Source organism: Phacochoerus africanus, chromosome 9 (genome assembly GCF_016906955.1).
Source record: "Phacochoerus africanus isolate WHEZ1 chromosome 9, ROS_Pafr_v1, whole genome shotgun sequence".
NCBI classification, from domain to species: Eukaryota; Metazoa; Chordata; class Mammalia; order Artiodactyla; family Suidae; genus Phacochoerus; species Phacochoerus africanus.
The window spans coordinates 90806660-90826638 of record NC_062552.1 but is presented as its reverse complement, the minus strand read 5'-3'; the positions used below and the strand labels follow the sequence as shown (position 1 = coordinate 90826638).

The 19979-nt window shown below is 43.9% G+C and overlaps 1 protein-coding gene across 13 annotated transcripts in view; it reads right to left on the bottom strand.

Annotated features, from left to right (window-relative positions):
* The window catches only part of AKAP13 (A-kinase anchoring protein 13), a 326734-nt gene that overhangs the window by 6894 nt on the left and 299861 nt on the right, over nucleotides 1–19979 (bottom strand). For 12 of the 13 annotated variants that reach the window (XM_047797871.1, XM_047797876.1, XM_047797878.1 and 9 more), the window contains 13 exons: nucleotides 19185–19435; nucleotides 16851–16976; nucleotides 16617–16734; nucleotides 15414–15662; nucleotides 12320–12396; nucleotides 11541–11722; nucleotides 11338–11420; nucleotides 8657–8851; nucleotides 5289–5450; nucleotides 4772–4842; nucleotides 4286–4330; nucleotides 1135–1185; nucleotides 8–427 (listed from right to left, as the gene is read on the bottom strand). In XM_047797871.1, coding sequence (XP_047653827.1) covers nucleotides 8–427; nucleotides 1135–1185; nucleotides 4286–4330; nucleotides 4772–4842; nucleotides 5289–5450; nucleotides 8657–8851; nucleotides 11338–11420; nucleotides 11541–11722; nucleotides 12320–12396; nucleotides 15414–15662; nucleotides 16617–16734; nucleotides 16851–16976; nucleotides 19185–19435 — 2030 coding nt within the window. The remainder of the gene's footprint in view (nucleotides 1–7; nucleotides 428–1134; nucleotides 1186–4285; nucleotides 4331–4771; nucleotides 4843–5288; nucleotides 5451–8656; nucleotides 8852–11337; nucleotides 11421–11540; nucleotides 11723–12319; nucleotides 12397–15413; nucleotides 15663–16616; nucleotides 16735–16850; nucleotides 16977–19184; nucleotides 19436–19979) is intronic. The other variant, XM_047797877.1, reaches the window with a different exon arrangement.

Genomic DNA, 19979 nt, shown 5'->3' with positions numbered 1-19979 from the left:
CAGGTACCTGGCAGGCGTCGCGGTCACGCTTCAGCTGCTCCTGCTCGCGCTCGAGCTGCCTCTGGGCGGCGCGCAGGCGCTCCAGGTCGCTCTGGTAGGTGCCCTTCCTCTGCTGCAGCTCCTCCCGCTCGCGCTCCAGGTCTTGGCGGCCTCGCCGCAGCTCGTCCTCGCGCTGCGCCAGCCGCACCTCGCGCTCCTGCAGCGCCCTGTCGCGGGCCTCCCACTCGCGCTCCCGCCGCCGCTTCTCCTCCAGGTGCTGCGCCTGCTGCCTCTGCAGGTTGGCCAGGTCCTGGCGCTGCTTCTCCAGGCTGCGCTGCTTCTCCTGCTCGATGAGGGAGCTGGGCCGGGATGCCGTCCGTGTGAGCGTCCGCTCAGTCAGCAGCAGCTTCTGGTCCTCGATGTAGCTGTCTTGTTGCAGCACCACACCCTGCAGCAGGGGACAAAAAGGGGGGATAATGTGCCTCTGCCTGGAGGACATCAGGCTGCCCGCACCCTGGTCAGTGGGCAGGACAGACTATATCCCTGCCCTGGTTTCTAAGCTGCCCTGGGAAGAGTGCTCCGGGATAACCCCAGGCGGCTGTCAAACAGGAATGTCAATGGTGCCCGGACTCAGATTTTGGTTCAACTTGGTCACTTGCTGCTTGTAGTGGGCAGCCTTCTCTGGGTGGGGAGTGTGTGTTTTGAGGTGGGAGGAAGTATGAACAGGATTGGTTAGATCTTCAAGAAAGGAAGTGAGCGGAATTTGAGGCTACTTCCAGAAAGGTCTAAATAGTAGCTGTTTGAGGAGGGCTATTCTACCCATTCACCACATGGAGACTTGGAGTATGCAAATTTACAATCCCGCACAGCCCTCCTAGACTGAAACCATCCCCTCTGTGCACACTGGCACAGCAGAGCTCCGCTGTCAATGGGAGCCTGCATCCCACCTGCTCACGTCTAGTCACAGAAAACTGACCATACTCTACCACTGTATTTTTGTAACCTTTCTCATTATGACAGCCAGTCTTCTCTAGTCTGAAGATTCCATTTACCCATAAAAAACCTATAAACCTCAAAAGATCTAGGCCAACAGTACTCTCTTCATTGTTTTTCTTGAAATAAGGAAGTGAAGGGATAAAGGAGAAGGGCACATACCTGCAGAGTGCTGAGGAGCTCGTGGAGATGGATGACGCTCTGGACGACCTGCTGTAAAAGAAAATCAATGTACCATCACACCATCTGACAAGAACCCCCTTTACTATACAACAGCACCGGGCTTGCATTTCAATCAAGTATTTTCAAAGTGAAAGCACTACAGAGAAGATGCCTGTACACATAGCCAAGAAAAACAAAACAAAGTAACTGTGTGTGTAGGAGGGACGTTAGCACACATTAAAAGGTATTATAAAGTTCCAATTATTGTATGACTAGCGCAAAAATCTCACACACACATACCAGTGTAACACAACAGAAAGCCCAGAGGCAAACTGCAGAATTTAGTATATAAGTAGCATTTCTAGTCAAAGGGGAAGGAAAGAATATTCAGTGAGTTGTTCTGAGAAAATAGGCTAAATCTCTGGAAAAAATTCAGTTGGTATCTAGACTCACAGAAAAAAACCATTCAAATAGACTAAAATGTTAGGTGTAGAAAAGAACCATTAAAAGAGCTATATGAAAATAAGAGAATGTTTTCTGATCTTGAAACAGGCTTTTCAGAAACAGAAACAATGGAAGAAATCACACACACACACACACACAATTTCAACTTTTACTATGTAAAAATATAAAATTAAAAGGCAGAGGACAAACCAAACAGAAAGGTAAACAGATCAGTAAGAAAAAAAGAATCCCCTAGTAGAAAAACAGGCAAGGAACATAAACAAAAGACACCAAGTTACAAAAAGAGCTACAAATGGCCAATTATATATGTTAAAAATGATTCAACCTTATCTGAAATCAGAAAAATGCCAGATAAAAGAAATAACCAGTTGAACTTATCAAGCCAACAAAATGTCAATTAAAAAATGATTCCCAGTATTGGTGCAAGATGAGAATGGGTACTCTTTATTTTTTTATTTATTTATTTTTTGACTTTTGTCTTTTTTGTTGTTGTTGCTGCTGTTGTTGCTATTTCTTGGGCCGCTCCCGCGGCATATGGAGGTTCCCAGGCTAGGGATTGACTCGGAGCTGTAGCCACCGGCCTACGCCAGAGCCACAGCAACGCGGGATCCGAGCCGCGTCTGCAACCTACACCACAGCTCACGGCAACGCCGGATCGTTAACCCACTGGGCAAGGGCAGGGACCGAACCCGCAACCTCATGGTTCTTAGTCGGATTCGTTAACCACTGCGCCACGACGGGAACTCCGAGAATGGGTACTCTTGACCTGACAGGAAGAACACTACATAACCTTTCTAGAGAGTGGATGGCACACTGAGGAAATAATCAGGGCCATGCCAAAAATGTGTGAGGGAGTTCCCACTGGGGCACAATGAGATCAGCAGTGTCTCTGAAGTGCTGGGACCAGGTTGGTCCCTGACCTGGGCCAGTGGGAGGAGCTGAAGTTGCCACAACTGCAGCAGACTTGATCTGATCCCTGGCCCGGGGAACTCTGTATACTGTGGAGTGGCAAAGCCAAAAAAAAAAAAAGTTAAAAAATTAAAAATTTGTTAAAAAAAAAGTGTGAGCATGCTCTTGGCTGCATCATTTAAAAAGCAAAAGGCAGAGAAAGAACCTCTGGAAAGATAAAATAAATTTTGGCACATAATAATATGCAGCTGTTAAATAGCATACTTTGTACAAATATGCCCCAGGGAAATGATTCTCACATGTTAAGAGAAAAAAAGCAGTACTCTCCAGGGAGTACTGATACAAACTATAAAACTATTTTTAAATGATTCACACTCACAAACTTAGACACATAAATATATGTCCTGTAGAAGATAAGGTTAGAAATATGAACACCAAACACTTAATAGTGGCTATATCTCAGTTATAGAATGTTCGTTTTTTTCCTTTATATTATTGGGCATTTTTCGTATTTTCTACCATGAACATGTATTCTTTTTCTAATACTTAAAACACACAAACTTAATTATCAGGCTTAGCCTTTCTGAGAATACTTTTCATTCCTCATTTAAGTTTATTCTTAATGAACAGAGAGAGAAATCACAGCAGATCAGCTGACTCTGGCTGAGCATCTGTGGTGTGTAATCCATACAGAAATGCCTAAAAACCACTGGTCTTGTACTATTTCTTACCTGACTCTTCTCACTAAATAAATATGGGAGGGAAAAGTTGGCAAGTGGAAAAATTAACCAAGGGCTACTTTTTAAGCGGCACCAGAGCCTGTGTGGAGCAGCTTTACTTCATTCAGGATGAAAACACTGAAAGGAGTTCCTTCAGGATACCACACTGTGCCCCAATGGGAACTCCTTCACACATTTTTCAGCATGGCTCTGATTATTTCCTCAGGATAGTTAGTGTAGACTAACATGTCAACAAACAGAAAACAACATCATTTTGTGTTTTGGGGGAAAAAAGGCAAAGATCCCCTTAATTTGAAATTTCAAAACAAAGCTTCTTGGGGATTTAAGACATCATATTAAAAGCATATTAAAAGCAGAGAGAAACACAGAGAACATCCTGAGAGGTACACCCCAAAGCACCACTGTCCTGCGTCCAATTCCAGCCTCCTGACTCAGTTACATGCTCAGAGTCAACTAAGTCTGGAGGCGGCAGTGCCTGCAGGAGGCTTCCTAAAAGGGACCCAAGGAGAGAGGGAGACCATGCAAGTCATGGGTTATCCCACAGAGTCAGTGGAACTCAGCTGGAGGCGGGTGAAAGACGGGCATGGCAACCTCCTCTCTGGCCAGGGGATGCCAAGGCTACCTTTTGAGTAAAAAGCAATGCTCAAAGAAGAAAACCCAACTTCAGCTGTAGTATAAGAAATTACTATGCAGAATTACCAAAAAGGTAATTTGCCAGGTTCTAGACCATGGCCTTCGGTGCCAGGCTTGCATTACAGCAAGGGTGGCTACAAATTCTACTCAGTGTGCATGGATGGGAGTGTCACAGCCCATGTTTAGAGAAAGCAAGGGGTTTCTCAAGGACAGAGAAGCAGAGGCCGTTTTAGTGGGCAGTACTCTGGCAAAATGACAAGTCGATGGCCTGGGGAAGGGAAACTGACAACTGCCCGGGTCACAGCCAAGAGCCAGCTTGCTCATCAGTCAAGTAGAAATGAGCATTCCTAACCTAACAATTATGACAAAAACATATTCTGTTAAATAGCTCATAACATTCTTACCTCACTGTTTCTTTTAAGCATAAATACCACGTTAGCATTTCCACCCTATAAAACAAAAAAAGTACATTAAAAAAATCCCGAAGATTCTGAGGCAAAAATAACAGTCAGTGTGTCTGTTATGCTGTGACTTCCCATTTTTGTTCTTCTCTAGTAGCCTCTCACTGCAGGCCGAACTGTCATGGAGGCTTTGCCAAGGGTTCAGGTGGATGTGGGGCATTTAAACAGCCTCTTAACAACACTGGTCCAGCCAGGGCAGTGGCAGAGTTGTGTGTGTCAACACTGTCCAAAGCCAGAGAGACTCAATGGCCAAGGGCGTGGGGCTCTTAATTGTACGGTTTGCTTAGATATGTGCTTTCCTCTTAAAGTGGGAAATGAAAACAGCAAATCAGACTGGACTAACAAAATCAGAATGGACTAATTTCAAAGATTATGAATTCAGAGGAAAGGCCAGGGAGGACTTAGAGAGTATATCTTAGAAAGAAATACCTTTTTCAGACCACTGTCTGATTCTGTTCTCCTAAGATCTTGGCCATCATCTCCCTCTTCCTTTTCACCACCTAAACAAACAAACAAGGTGTTTTTTTTTGTTTTTGTTTTTGTTTTTTAAGTTGTGAAACCAATTAGTCAAGAAAATACAATATACATAGTTCAAGGACAGAATATTTCTGACGTCTATTAATGCCAAAAAGGGGCAGCCCCTTGGTGGCAGCTGAGTGATTGTTAATGATTTCACTGATGCAGAACTAGAAGCAGAAAGGAACAAATGTTACTTGGCTATAGCTTAGCAGAGATCCCAGGGAAATTTTTTATTACTCAAAATAAACATAACACTGGGAGAGGTGCCTGAGTGTTTTAGCAGCTATATACTTACTAGGCTCTGACTAAAACATTTACTGACTGAGGGGGGGCAGAAGACAGAGGAAATGGTGCTACAGAGTACAGATCATGTTTAGCTTGATAGCCAAGGGCTGCCTGTAAGGGCAACGAATTCAAAACCACTGACCTTTTGAAGCATTCATCTGATGGCTGTCAAACCCTCCAAAGGTCTCTGCTCTCCGGGGCAGGGAAACAGGGCCCACCATGCCTTCTTGCTCAGTAGGGCTGCTCACAGCCTGCCCAAGGGTGCCTCCCAGGCTTCCACTCACCAAACTCTGAAGGATCTCCACTGGAAGAAAGGAAACACACAAAACTGACATCTCCTTTTTCAGTGAGAAATAGAAAATCTCACGGTAATACATTATATGTACAGGGAACATGATCAGAATATTCCAAAGTGGCTACGGGATTTCCTTCATTCAGACAAAGCTGTCAGCTCAGGATATGCGTTTTAGTTGGATCTACTGGAAATGCAGAGATCAGTCAAGTGAAAAAAAAAAAAAAAAAAATATATATATGAGACCTAGGAAACTGGAAACGGTACAGGGAAGGCAGAGTAATTTATTGGAAAGCTCCTGGCTCCTAGAATCAGATCCAAAGCAGCTAAACGGAATTCCCTAGGAAGTTAGGTGAGCCAATTTGAGACCAACAGCTAAAACTGCCAAGGTTGTCACCCCTCCCATAGATAGAACAGTCTAAGCATCTGAATTCTCAAAGTCTTTTCTAGAGCAGCAATGTCCCACAGAAAGGAGAGAGTGCTGAAACTAGAATAAAAACTGAGCAGGAGAGAAACAACAGAGATGAAGGAAAAAAAAGGTCCAGATGGAATAAGGGAGGAAACAGAGGTAGGGAATCTCCTAAGATGAGTCATTGCATTTTCTAGAAACATTGAAAACAATAGAAGAGTCTAGTGAAGTGAAAAAACCTCATGTGAGCCTAATAACTGGAGAAATTTATTTCACACAAAAATCGGCAACAGAGAAACAGCAAAGTCAAATCCTACACAAAGTTAAGAAAAGAGGGAGCAAGAGAAAGATCAAGAGGCACAACTTCCCTACACATGATCAAAGCACATCAGAAGGACATGTCTGTAAAAAAAGTGCGCTAATAACATGAGAAAATGACATAGACATGAAAGAACCTAAGTCAGAATCAGAAAACACAGAAAGGAGGCAGCAAAACTCAGTGGAAACCAAAGGAAAAAATATATTCCTTTAGAAATGAAAACTAAACTAGAATATGAGAGCAAATAAACCCAAAAGAAAATGACCTAAGAAAATAGGTGAAAGAAAGACTATTTAAACATTAAAAAGATGAAGATATAAAAAGTATTATGGGAAAGCAGCAAGTACTAAAGACAGCCAAAGATGATCCAACACATGAATAGTGGGAGTTCGTGAAGAAAATCAAAGCCAGGGAAGAAGAAAAATTCTAAAAAATTGTAATTTAAGAAGACTTTTCTGAAATCTGAAAAATCTGAAATGACATATCAAAATAGAACACTCTGAACCTGAGAACATCAACCCAGAATATCCAAAACCAAGGCATATTCTAGACAAACTACTTGGATTTAGGGGAAAAAAATCCTTTGGGCATCTAGGCAAAGAGCATGTGACTTCTATGAAGAAAATCAAATTATGATGATCAGACTCTGCTGGCAATGCTTTCTTTATGCCAGAAAAAAAAATGATGTATCTGAGAATAAAGATATCCAAAGGAAGAAAACGTCACAACCAAGGTTTATATTCAGAATAGACTTTCAAGCATAAAGGGTACAAAATTATTGCCAATACGCAAGGACTTAGGGTATATTATCCTCACGAGCTTTTCCTGAGACACCTACTAAAGAATATGCCTCAGACATCCAAAATGACTGGAGGGAGACACTCACATAAAAGCTGGTGGTGGTTCTTGCAGAGTGAGGATTATAGGTCAGAGCTAAAAGTTAACAGTGTAGACACAGTATAACGGTAAAGAAAAAAAAAGGGCGGAGAAGGATGGGGATAGCATATAAAAGTCCTACACAGTGATAACAGTATTAGCACTGTTCTTCTGATGTGTGTGTTAAGATAGGACAAAGCCAGTAAATACAGGATATTCTATTTCTATGATATATGCTTGAGGACGAGGATTCACAATGTGGAAGAAAGGAGATATGGACGTAATATGGAAGTTATGTAAAAATGCTATAGTCCACAATTTGAACTAAACATGTATCAGTTTGAATACACTACCCCCCCCCCCACATACACTTCCTCCCAAGTGGTCCACTGAAAAGGCTCAACATAGTAACAACGAAAACCCCAGCAGCAATAACCATCCGTAGTACCTAGACTGTGGTCTCAAAACATCACTTTCCACTAAGAGAGACCAGAACTTCTTAGAGAAATGGCTAATTCCAGATATGGCCAGAAAACAAGAGAGGCCTGGAACATCTTAATATACCAAATAGCAAAGATGCTCTCAAAGACTACTGGGGTCGCATCCAAAAAAGGACTCAGGAGCCACACAAAGAGCTTTGGAACTTTTAATAAGGACAAGAAATGCAATGACTTGAAGTCAGTCACATGTGTTTAAATTCATGAGACTATAATAATATTTAAAAAGTTCTGGTCACTTTCAGAGAATGACCATAAATCAACTATGTTGAAAACTGGTAAACCCAAGCATCTATCCCTTTATCTTGCTCATTACACACACACACACACACACAAAGAAAAAGAAAAAGAAAGAAAAGAAAGAAAAGGAGACACTTTGTGTCTCCAGATGAAAGAGCACAACACTGTGAGAACACAGTTTGCCAAAGGTATTGGGTCTGAGCAATTGAGCCTCGCAACCCAGCTGTGAATCTGAAAGAAACATAAGACAGAAAAACAGAATTACTGCATAAATAAAATCCAAAAAGAGAAACTTATAGGTTAAAAAGCCCAAGGATAAAGGGATTGGGGGGTAGGTAGGAGTGTAAATGAAGAATCTTAAAAGGATTATCAAAAACATATGAGTGTGACTAAACCATGGTGTCTGTGAGTAGGCACTTGGCCAGAAAACCACAAAGAAACCTGAAGTGATTATTGTAAAAAGTCTTAATACCTTCTCCTTTTTGGAGGCAGGGAGAGAGCTCTGAGGGAGATAGGACATGTGGAAGGGCTTTAGCGGTCTGCCACATTCTTTTTTTTTTTTGGTGGTGCCCATGGCATGTGGAAGTTCCCAAGCCAGGGTCAGAACTCAAGCCACAGCAGCAACCTGAGCCATTGCAGTGACAGTACTGGATCCTTAACCTGCTGCACCACAAGAGAACTTCAGGCCACATTTTATTTCTTGACCTGGGTAGTAGATACAAGGATGCTCACCTGATAATCATTTACTAAAGAAAAATATATTTTGGATTGTTTTCTGTATTTGTGTTTCATTTTGCAAAAGAAAATACTGGTAGATATTAGTATGTAAACCAACGTGGGAAAAGAAAAAGAGTGGGTGATGCTGAATGTAAATTACCCTCATTTATTGCACTTTTCATTAACGGTCCTCCCTTGAGAGACTCTTCTGTGTTGGAACGAAAGAGGATTCTAGAGCTGTGTGTTGGGGAGCAATCCTCTGGCAAAGGAGTGCTGCACTCAGTCATGTCCCGGAAAATCATCTCCTTCTCTTCCAGTAAAAGCAGGATCTGTTGGTCCTTTTGTTGAAGTTGCTCTGCAAGTGGAGGGACAAGTGGTCTGGTGAGCTGCCTGGTCAGTATGAAGCGATGACTAAGACACGAGTGCCACCTTGTGGTAATGCATGGGACAACAAAGAACACAGACACACACACCCCCTCCACACCCCTTCATCATGAAGGCAGTTATCAAGTTTTTCAGCTGTAATTTCTACCTGAAAAATTATTCTGGGTCTTTCTAGGAAAACACCAGAATTTCTGATGTAACAAGTCTGCATTCTGTTCCACTCTCCTGTCTCCTTTTTTACATCTTAACCCACACTCTTCTCTGGCTTTTGCCCATCACTATGCATATGCTCGTCCTAAGATTATCCTTCAATACTGAATCCAATGAAGTCTTTCATTTTTTGCAGCATGGGATGACTCCTCCCTCCTTTTAAAACTGTTTCCCGCCTCGCTTGGAGAACACTGCTGAGTCTTTTCCTACCACTCCTTCTCCGGCACTTCACATACCTGCCATCTGTCCCCGAATGAGTATCTGGGTTTCCCCCGTAGCCCATCCTAGGCTGCCTTCTATACCTTACAGACTTTCCTTTGGGGGATCTTATCCACTCCCATGACTTCAATTACTTCCTATGTGCTGATAACTCACAAGAAGCATAGCAAATCCTATTCACTTTTTGAGCACCAGACCACAGTGTCCCACCGTCAAGGGCTATCTCTCCCCAGACACCTCGTTCTCTACAGGTCAGAAACCTCTGTCCTCCATTCTTGCCACCCCACCTCCTCCTTGAAACCTGTGACCTCTTCTCAAGTCAACTGCTTCACCCCCATTAACCAAGCTGGAAACCTGGGACAGATTTCCTCTCCCCTGTCCCACCGCCCCCAGCAGTTCCTTGTGTCTTACTTACATCCACGCCACACCAACCTTTTCTCACCAAACGTATCCCAAGAGTCTCCTGACTGGGTTTTCCACTCCCAGTGGGCTCCTCCAACCCCATCCCCCAAGCAATTCTCTTAATTGGCTTCAATACCAATTTAAAAAATTTTAAGTTTAAATTTTGCTAAAAATTGCTATCATTCTCTATTTGCCTTTCAAGATGTGGTGCATTCCTGGCTTAATCTCTCATCACTCAGCCCCATCTCTCTGGACATGGCACTCCCTGGTAGACATGTCAAGTTCCTTTCCACTTTTCACCTAACTCTTCATCTGGTGAGCTTATTTTTTTCAGATGTAGCTCCTGTGTCAGCTTCTCTGCGAGACTTAGGACAGGCAGGATTCACGGGTCCCACACACTTTCTATGTGCCTATGGTCTATTAAACCACTTGGTGGCCTGTCTTTTATGTATGCTTCCTCTGCCAGAGTGTGGGCTTCCGAGTGGTAGGGACTTAGTTCTAGGAATCCTTGCATCCCTAGCACCTAGCACTACGCCTGGCCAGGTGCTTCACACACGTGAAAAGAGGGAAGTTTCGATCTCTGTCATCCTAATCACAGGCCAAGAAATTTGACATGATGCTGGCTCAGTTTGAATCTGTCCATCTTTATTCTTCCTCCTTTCTGAGGCAGAATGTTATCACCTCACCCTGCTTGAAGGACTAACTGAACTGCCTGGGTACTTACATTTATTTGACTCTGGGCCTCATTTCTACCCAAAGCATAGTATGTGTTGACTTCAGAACATTCATTTAGCGACAGCAAAGAGGGATGAGCACCAGGCTCAGAGGCCGGGCTCTGCTGGGCTGCTTGGCCCTTGTAGGCCTCAGCTTTCCCCCCAGCACAGTGGGGGGTTAGCATACAGGTCTTCCAGGATGCTTACAAGACTATAAGAAACAGTAGGGCCTCAACAGACAGTGGTCAAACATAACCCACAAGCACACTTCTCCCCAAACCACTTCCAATACATTTGGGATGCATGGCACAGTGATGGGTGACTGATACACATATTAGCTGGAAAATTCTTTCCCCCAAGGACTTTCTCCCCTTCCTGTTTTAATCTTAGATGTGACCATGCATTCTGGAAAATTCTTCTGTGACAAAGTACAAAGACTGTCACCAGGGTCCAGGGACGCTGATATTGACACAAGAGAATCAACATCCCCTCCATTGAGCATCAGATACATTCTTTTTTTTTTTCTTTTTAGGGCAACACCCACAGCATATTGAAGTTCCCAGACTAGGGATCAAATCGGAGCTACAGCTGCCGGCCTATGTCACAGCAACGCAGGATCCGAGCCGCCTCTGAGACCTACACCACAGCTCACAGCAATGCTGGATCCTTAACCCACTGAGTGAGGTCAGGGATCAAACCTGCAACCTCATGACTCCTAGTTGGATTTGTTTCTGCTGCGCCATGACGGGAACTCCCAGATCCATTCTTATGGCTGCTCTTCACCAGGACCTGTATCAGTTCAGATTTGGGTGCTCCCCTCCTGCTGGGATGGCTCTGGGACCGAGACGCAACCGGGGCTCTGTGTGGCTGACCTGCCCACAGGCAGGGCCTCAGACCACTCCACCGGCTTTACCTTTTAACTCCCGGGCTTTGGTGTCCAACATTTTCTTTTCTTCCTCATTCTCACTAGGAATTCCTTCATCTTCATCTCTGTTCCTAATACAACCACAACAAAACAGAAGACTCTTAAGATGTCAATGGTCCTGACGGCTGCCCAGGCCATTATGAAATCACAGGGGCATCAGGAAGCAAGGATGGGCTTGGGGTCTGACTCACAGGGTGTTGATTGTGTCCTGGATGATCTGAATCCAGCTGTTCCGCTCCTCTTTGGAGCTGGCATGGACTTCCACCATCTCTGGATCTTTCATCCCCATACTGATCAGAAACAAACCTTTCTCCTCATGTGCCACTTCTCTTACAATCAGTTTCTTCAAAGAGATCACTGTTGATTTCTGGTCCTGGAAAAAGGGGAGAGGGCGGACATAAGACATGAATACAATAGTCTAACTCTTATGACAGCTTCCAACTAAGGTAAGACTAGCTGCCCTTTAAATGCATATGGCTTAACAAACAATGGCAGATTTGGGAGAAAAAGAAGTAACTCATTACTTCACTTACTTTATCAAACAGAAAAAAGATTTCCAAAAAGGAAATGAAAATTTAAGGCTATAAAGGTTCGAATCATGTTTTCTACATGATGAGCCCTTTCAGGTTCATCACAGAATCTGGTTGGAAATGTTTTAAATTGGCACAATTTGAAAAACAATTTATGAGCAATACTCTAGTGACAGATTTCTTTTTAGATCAAATACCAAAGGCCCTCAAAAGGATTATGAGGAAAAAGAAAAATAATTGGGAGACTCGGGGGTGGGGGGAGGTGGACAGAAAACTGCAAGAGCATGTAAGAAATAACTTGGAGGACTCTGTCCTGGGCCAGTTAAGTCTGAGGGGTGGGAGAGCAGTAATACTGCATTACACTCACGACTCACCCTCCCTGTATTAACTGCAAACTGAGCACTGTTAACTACAAACAGTAGAAGAACAATTCCACTTACCAGTGACGCAAAGATGTATTTCTGGTCTTTTTCTTGAAGGAAAACTAAAATGTCAGTAAGCAGGACCGCTTGAACCTCTGCAGAGTGGAGAGGAGAGACCGGTGAGCAGAACCAGCAAGAGCCTTCAGGCTTTATTAGAGACTAACTCAGCAGCACACCCACGGGCACATGGGGTGGAGATCACTCCTCCCGGATCTGGTCTTTAGACTTTCAGAAGCATTTTAAAATGGGATTTATCACCAAAGCTTTGTTGTAGGAAGGCTTAAAAGCACTCTGTGCTGGAACGATATATCCCATGAGCAAGGTTTTTAGAACAAAATACTTTTAAAAGTTGGGAAGCAGGACTCCAACAGATGTTAATGACAACATATGCTACAAAATGCTCAGGTCACTAACTCTCCACTTCTGATCATAGTACTGGGAAAGGCGTGGGACAGCAGACAGGGAGGCTGCCAGAAGGTGAGGTAGAAGAATATCTCGGTTCAATGAAAGGCAGACTTCCTCCATACCCCCGGGAGGACGGGATGGCTGGACAATGGCCACTGGCAGCAAAAGTCCTTGTGAGAGCCTCTCTGAGCCCCAGTTCCAGCACACCACAGACAACCTCAACCTCTCTGCATCTCAGTTAAAACAGAACAAAAGCCAGATGAACATCTCTAGTTGGGCCCAGGAATCAAAAGAATGTCACAAACTCTTGCTCTAATTCTTCAGGAGTATGAAGTGGCACTTTCCACTACCTCCTTGAGGGCAAACTGTGCTGTTCCTAGGGGTGGGCCATCTACTGAGATCTAACAGGCCGGCTCCTCTGTACCACCCTCATTCTGGAGAGGGGAGCCTATTTTGACTCCCTGGAGAGAAAGAACGGGCTGACTTATATGCAGTTCCCTTCGGGGTGGTCAGGCCCCTCCTGGCCTTTTCTACCACTTTTGCCAAAACTGGGGTCCCCTCTCTGTGTAATTCGTTGTGAAGCTATGAAGAAAAAGGAAGCAAAAATGTCTCATTCCTAGGGAGGTCTAGTTTTTCAGCCTGGACTAGAGTAATTTTCCATGTACTATCATTAGTTTTGACAATTTTTTAAAAGTTTACTTTTAAATAGTTCAGGTGTCTGCCAAAAAAAAAAAAAGGTTCTAAAACACAAGTTTCAACTTTATTAGATCTTGAAGTTTATATGATCAGTGTCAGTAGATCAGAGAAAAACAATCCCATCCCTTTCAAAGGTTACCCAACATAGTACTGGCTGTTCTTGGCACGAGTTCACTTGGGTGAAAATGACTAAACACCAATTCCTATCTCCACTGGAGACATTTCAGGCCAGAAAATGTATCGTTCTACCATTGCTTTGACCACAACTTTATTCCAACAGCTGGGATCTATTACTTTTTATTTTGGGAATGAATCAATAAAATGCTGTATAAAGGAAAGAACACAGTGCTGGCTCCAGGCAGCAGCAGCTCTAGGAAACCCATCCTTACAGGAGAGAAGAGAGAGGAGGTGCTTCTCAACTGCCAGGCTGCCTCAAAGCTGGTCCTGAAGTGGCAGTGAAGGCAGGGTCCTCAAGGACCGTTCGGTTCCAGTGCACCACGCAGCAGTGACACACATGGCTGGTTGGTGGCAAGAAGGGGTATTTCTTCTCTCTGAAATGGCCCTGCCTGGATAAGCCCTTCCTAGCGCCCCTGTAACAGTGACTGCCCTCTTCACTCTCGCTGTAGCTACACCGCCCCCGGCAGCTCAATTATATGCACTCTAATCCACCCTTTTCCTACTTAAAAGCCTCGATTCTGAACCCATTCTTCGCCCACTCCCATCACCAGGATCACTGTCAGCCCAGCAGTCCAGAGTACACACCCGCTCCAACCTGGCCCCCAGGTGATGCTGCAGCCTTATTTCCTGTCCCTCCCGGTCTCACTCTGCTGCTTGTCCCAGACCCTGACCACCCGCCCTCCTCCACATGCCAGACCCTTCATCTCTGCACTTCCACTTACTCCTCCCACCTGTCTGGCTCCCTCTTCATCCTTTGAGACTGAACTCATGTTCACCTCCCACCCTCGCTGGGGCTGAGCGAGGCTCTCACAAGGACCTCTCAACCCTCTCCCAGTCCCCAGTCCACGCCTCTCTTCCAGTCCCATCATACTGCGGAACAAGAACCTCTTTACACGTCTTCATTCTGATCCCAATCTCAGAATGCAGGGTGTCCTGCTTCATTCACCTCTGAGACCAGCTGATCGCCTGGGACTTCTTTATAGTTGGCCTAAGCATGGTGAAACGCTAGCTAAGGACTCTTGGGAGTTCTGACAGTAGCGACCTACAGCATCACTTAGACTTCGGAGATGAGAAAAGCACACGTTTCACTCACCTGAGCTGTATGCCAGTGGGCTGACAGCACCGGGCTTCTTTGTGTACTCAGCTCACTAAGGCCAGGGAGGGGGGCTGGGTATACCCAAGGCTACTGGTGAGGTTAGAGTTACCAGACAGCACCAGAAAATATAGGTTTGATAAAAACAATTATTAAAGCAAACCCAGATGTACAGATGAGTTAATAAACCTAATTTCCTTAACGTGAAGGAGCTGATCACTTAAAAAGTAAAAACCAAAATCAAACGGACAAGAGTATCTTTTGTGCTCTCTTTTGCTTAGAGAAAGATTAAGGATATGAGTAACAAGGTTTAATAATAAATCTAGTTGCTGTTGAGTTAAACTTACGTTTCTCTAAGGTCTCAGGAACTGAAAATTCATCTGACATCTCTTTGGAATGAGTGATGTATTTTTAATCTCAGAGTCTATGAACTGTGCAACTGACGGTGTTTCCCTCTTGGCAACTGTTTTGCCACATCCCAAGCCCAACGGCGTCACCCACCTCTCCTAGGCCTACATCGCTTCCTCATTATCTTACTGCATTTTGTACAGTGTTGTGAGCCTTCTCAAACCTGTCCTTTTTGATACAAGATTAGGAACAATTAAATGACTTGCTTCTGTGTGATGTGTGGACATGGGTCCCTAGGAACAATCTGGTGGTGAATTACTAAACAAACGCACTTGGATTCTGCCTGCTCCCCTCTGGCACGTGCTTTTAGCCCCAGACAAAAGTGAGCCTCACCTTTCAACCTTCCTGCCGCACTCTTCAGAAACACGCCCCCATCCCGCACAAGCTTCTTCCGCTTCAGATCCTCCTTGGCAAACATCTGACCACTCTTCATCCTCATGATCGACTTGCTATCTGTCTTCGTATAAATCTCATTGAGACGGACTTTCTTTTCATAACTTGCCACTTTGCTGTTCACAGCTCCAATCACATCCTTCACCAGGCCCAGGGACTGAGCCAGATCTTCCTGCTCTGCTTCACTGTCTGAGAAGGAAAGAACAATTCTGTTTTGAATGGGTCCTTCCAGACAAGGGTAGGAGGAGGGGAAAGCCTACCTTCTTGCTCCACAAGAAGCAAGTCTTCCCTTTGTGGGCCCCCTGGCAGAGCAAAGTCAACACAGCAAAGGTCACGTGCCTACCCCCTGCTCCGTCATACTTTAATTCTAAACAGACAATTCAATGATATATAGATAACATGCAACTGTATGCTATATTCTCAAGTGGAAGGAACCCAACACTTTTAGGGAGGGAGAGAAGGAGCAAGCAGTTTTTCATTTATGCTGTTATTTAGCTAATCCTTGATGTAACTGCCTAGGAGCAGGATCAGACACGAAAGAAACCGCAGTGATTCCATCACCTGCAGGTGGGAAGCATCTCCTAGTCTAGAGCTAAGTGATGAGCTGTTCAGGTCACTGAGTTCTTGATGGAATCACTAAGTGGTTCCTTCCCTTCTTGCTATCATTTACCCCAAGTCTGGTGACATAACATTTCACATTTTCATTCAAGAAAATGGTTTTTAAGGTACAACAATCTCTTTTAGACCTCTTAGACATGAAAGAGTTTGTCTATGGGGTCCTTAGAGCTGTTGGACACACAGGAAAACAGTCCATTGGCAAGTAAGACTGAGTCAAAAGAGCCACTCACGGAGTTCCTGTTGTGGCTCAGTAGAAACAAAACCAACTGGTATCCATGAGGATGGGGTTTGATTTCTGGCCTCGCTCAGTGTAGGTTAAAGATCCAGCATTGCTGTGAGCTATAGTGTAGGTCGCGGATGTGGCTTAGATCTAGAGTTGCTGTGGGTATGGCGTAGGCCAGCAGCTTCAGCTTCAGCTGAACCCCCTAGCCTGGTAACTGCCATATGCTGCAGGTGCAGCCCTTAAAACAACAACAACAACAACAACAACAACAACAACAACAACAACAACACAACAACCCTCACCTTTGGTACACTCCAATATTCTTTGGAACAAAACTGGGTATTTGGTGATCCGCTGGGTCACAAGCAATATGCACTCTGGGATGCCAAGCCTCCGTACGACGGAACTGCTCATCTTCTTCTGCAAGGGAGTAAACCAACTGTCAGGAAGGAAGCATGTGGGGAAGGAGGCTCTAAAGCTCACAGGGACACAATGCCCTGGACAACGACGGGGATTCTCATGATTCAAATCAATACCTTCACGAAGGCCTGAAAACGCTTATCCTTGGTATAAAGATCTTTGAAGTAGTTTACAGACTGGTTGTGCTGCCCACAAAACTTGCCGTATGTCTTCTTTAAGCGTTCTGCATTCTCTCCTGAAAACTGCAGAGGAGAGAGAACAGAGGTTATGCCGCAACTCAGCATTATAATTCCTACTACCATCCTGTACGAGGTTTCCAGTCTATTTGTAAATCTCTAGAGAGCTTCCTCATAATTCCCCCAAAAGATTAAAATGGTGCAGACACTCTGAAACACAGTCTGGCAGTTCTTCAAAAAGCTCAATTTGGAGTTATCATACGACCCAGCAATTCCACTCCTAGACATAAACATGTATATCCACATAAAACCATGTATACAGATTACATTTCAATAAGGCCATCATATATATTTAAAAACTAATAAACACAGAAATATCTAAATACTGTGTACATAAGAAATGAAAGGATGTTCTAACTTCCATTTGTTATAAATATAGTAAGAAAACAAGGAGACCCACTAGAAGTCTTTCATGACACATCAGTTTTAAAAATTTCACCATGGTAAGTTAGGAAGACATCAGAAATAGCTGTCAGTATACTTAGAGATCTATTTATCCAACTTACCTCAGGCTAGCCGCTGAATAATTCTGCACGGCCCTTAAACCATTCCCAAATGTGTGCAGTCTCAGCAGTTCATCTGAAACTACGTTCGCTTTAGGATAAATGCTGAGCTTCTGTATGTGGTCCATCTGACACACAGTAAATAAGCCTCGATTTCCACCGTGCCAATAATCTCTGGAGGCAACGCTGACTGATCCTTACCCCAAGTCTGAAACAATGTTCAAGGCAGCCTTTCCTTTTCCCCTTTACCAACAGAGAGGCTGATCTGCTCCCATCACAAAGCAAGTGCCCTAACAGGGTGATTCCAGTGCTGTCACTCACAGCCAACAAATGGACAGCATGGGGCTAAGACATGAATCCCACCATCAAAGATCTGACTAGAGGATGTGCACAAACACAAGGAGCTACAAGGTCAGAGGGGGCACCCTGCAGGTCTGAAGGCAGGGTGGGGGCAGAGGCAGAGGGAGAGATGTGGAAAAGGACAGGAGGGGGAGAGTCTGGGAGGAAAGGTCCTCACTGGCAGAGTTGACTGCTCCCTCTATGAGGCCCTGACCATTAGTGTGAAAGCTTGCACCACACTGCATCTGCATTTACTTTGTAGCATGGCTATTTTTACTCCTAGAACAAGAGTTCTACGTGGCAGAGGCCTAAACTATATTGACCTTTGTGGTTCCACATGGTATTGAGTAAACGCCCAGTAAATATGTGAAAAATGAATGAGTGAGTGTACCAATGAATTAATGAAGTGAGGAGGTTATGAAGAAAGGACAACATTTTCAATTCACAGGCAAATGTCAGCAAATAAGTCATTCTTGCTTCTGCAGTGAGGCAGAGATTTGCTGGTGAAAAAGAGCTAGTCAGATGGATGTTATGACCCTCTGTCTGCTAAGGTTACACTAGCAATGTTATTTTTTCAAAAAGAATGTTTTAATAAGAAACATTAGAAATTGTCTATGACATATACATCTTGAAAGTATCACAATAATTTTTAGCCAAATTGCTTTTGATATGGGATGGAAACCATATCACACCTTGATGAAAATGCTGGCAAAAGACATTTTATGAATTATTTTATAGACAATTTCTTAGTCAATTTTTATGGCGCAGGTAATTTTTATTTTTTATTCTATTTTTCTTTTTAGGGTTGCACCTGCAGCATACAGAAATTCCCGGGCTAGGGGTCAAATTGGACCTGCAGCTGCCGAGACACATCTGTGACCTACGCCACAGCTTGAAGCAACACCAAGTCCGTAACTGACCCAGCGAGGGCAGGGATCAAACCTGCATCCTCATGGATACCAGTTGGGTACTTAACCTGTTGAACCATAATGGGAACTCCTCAGGTGGCTTTTAGATAAATGAGTTCCATTTGATTTGATGCAATAGGGAGAAGTTGGGACTATTTTGATTTCTTAAACTATATAGTATCTCTGATGTTGGTACAGCCTCTGAGGAAGAAAAATGGACTTATACTGGGTATCTAGCCTGTATGCTGGGTGCTGTATATATACATCATCTTTTAACTTTTAAAATAGCATTAAAAGAGACAATCTACTGTTCTAAATAAAGTAAAGGGAACTGAGGATTAGCGAGACTGAAGAACTTGCCTCAGCTTACAGAGATCCTAAGCAGCAGAGCTGGGATGTGAATGCGCAGTTATGGGGCCCCCCAGTGCGTGAGAGAAGTACCCGAGATCCCACCTACTGCTCACCTGGTGCACAAGCACATCCCCAATCCTCTTGATGAGAAAGTTCTTTTCACTTTTATCCACCAGAGAGTCCTTTTTCCGCTCCAGGAGTCTCTGGAAGAACTGGCTGTGGATACTGATCAGCTCATCCAAACAGGGGAACAGCTTCTCCACCATCTGCTGCTCGAAGAGCAGGTCGGCCATCATGCCCCGGCTGTACACGTCGCTCATGATCTTGAGTGTGCGGAGGTGGTGGAACTCCGTCTGCAGCAGCTCTGGAGGAGGGACAAAGCTTACAGTCCAGAACGCTTTCTTCCTTGAGGATGCTCCTTCAGAGTGTGTCTGTTGCTACTGGGAACCCAATTTTGTCCTAAGGCTACTTAGAACCCAATTTAAACTTTAAAACTGGATCAACAGCTGTCTCCTCCCTAAAGTGTTTTCATTTGACTTCTCTATTTTTCATGGGACTTCACACTACTTTCTGACAGGCGTTTTGGACTCAATCACTCTTAAATGCCAGTTTCCAAAGTGGTCTTCCTTGGATTCAAGACCTTTCATAATTTACTGTGTTCTTATTTCTCAGAAATGACTTGTTTAGTCTAGTTTCTACTGTAGCTGAGGAAGTAAACTGTACTGTCACAAGAGATCTTTTTCTAGGACTGTTGCATAAATGAGAACTCATGTTAAATAAGATGTTCAATAAAATTAAAGAAAAAATATCAAGTCTTTATACCTCAAAGTTTTAAAAGAAAATCTTAGGCTACATACTGGAAAATCAACTTTCCACAGCCCAATAAATCACCTGATAAACAATGCAAA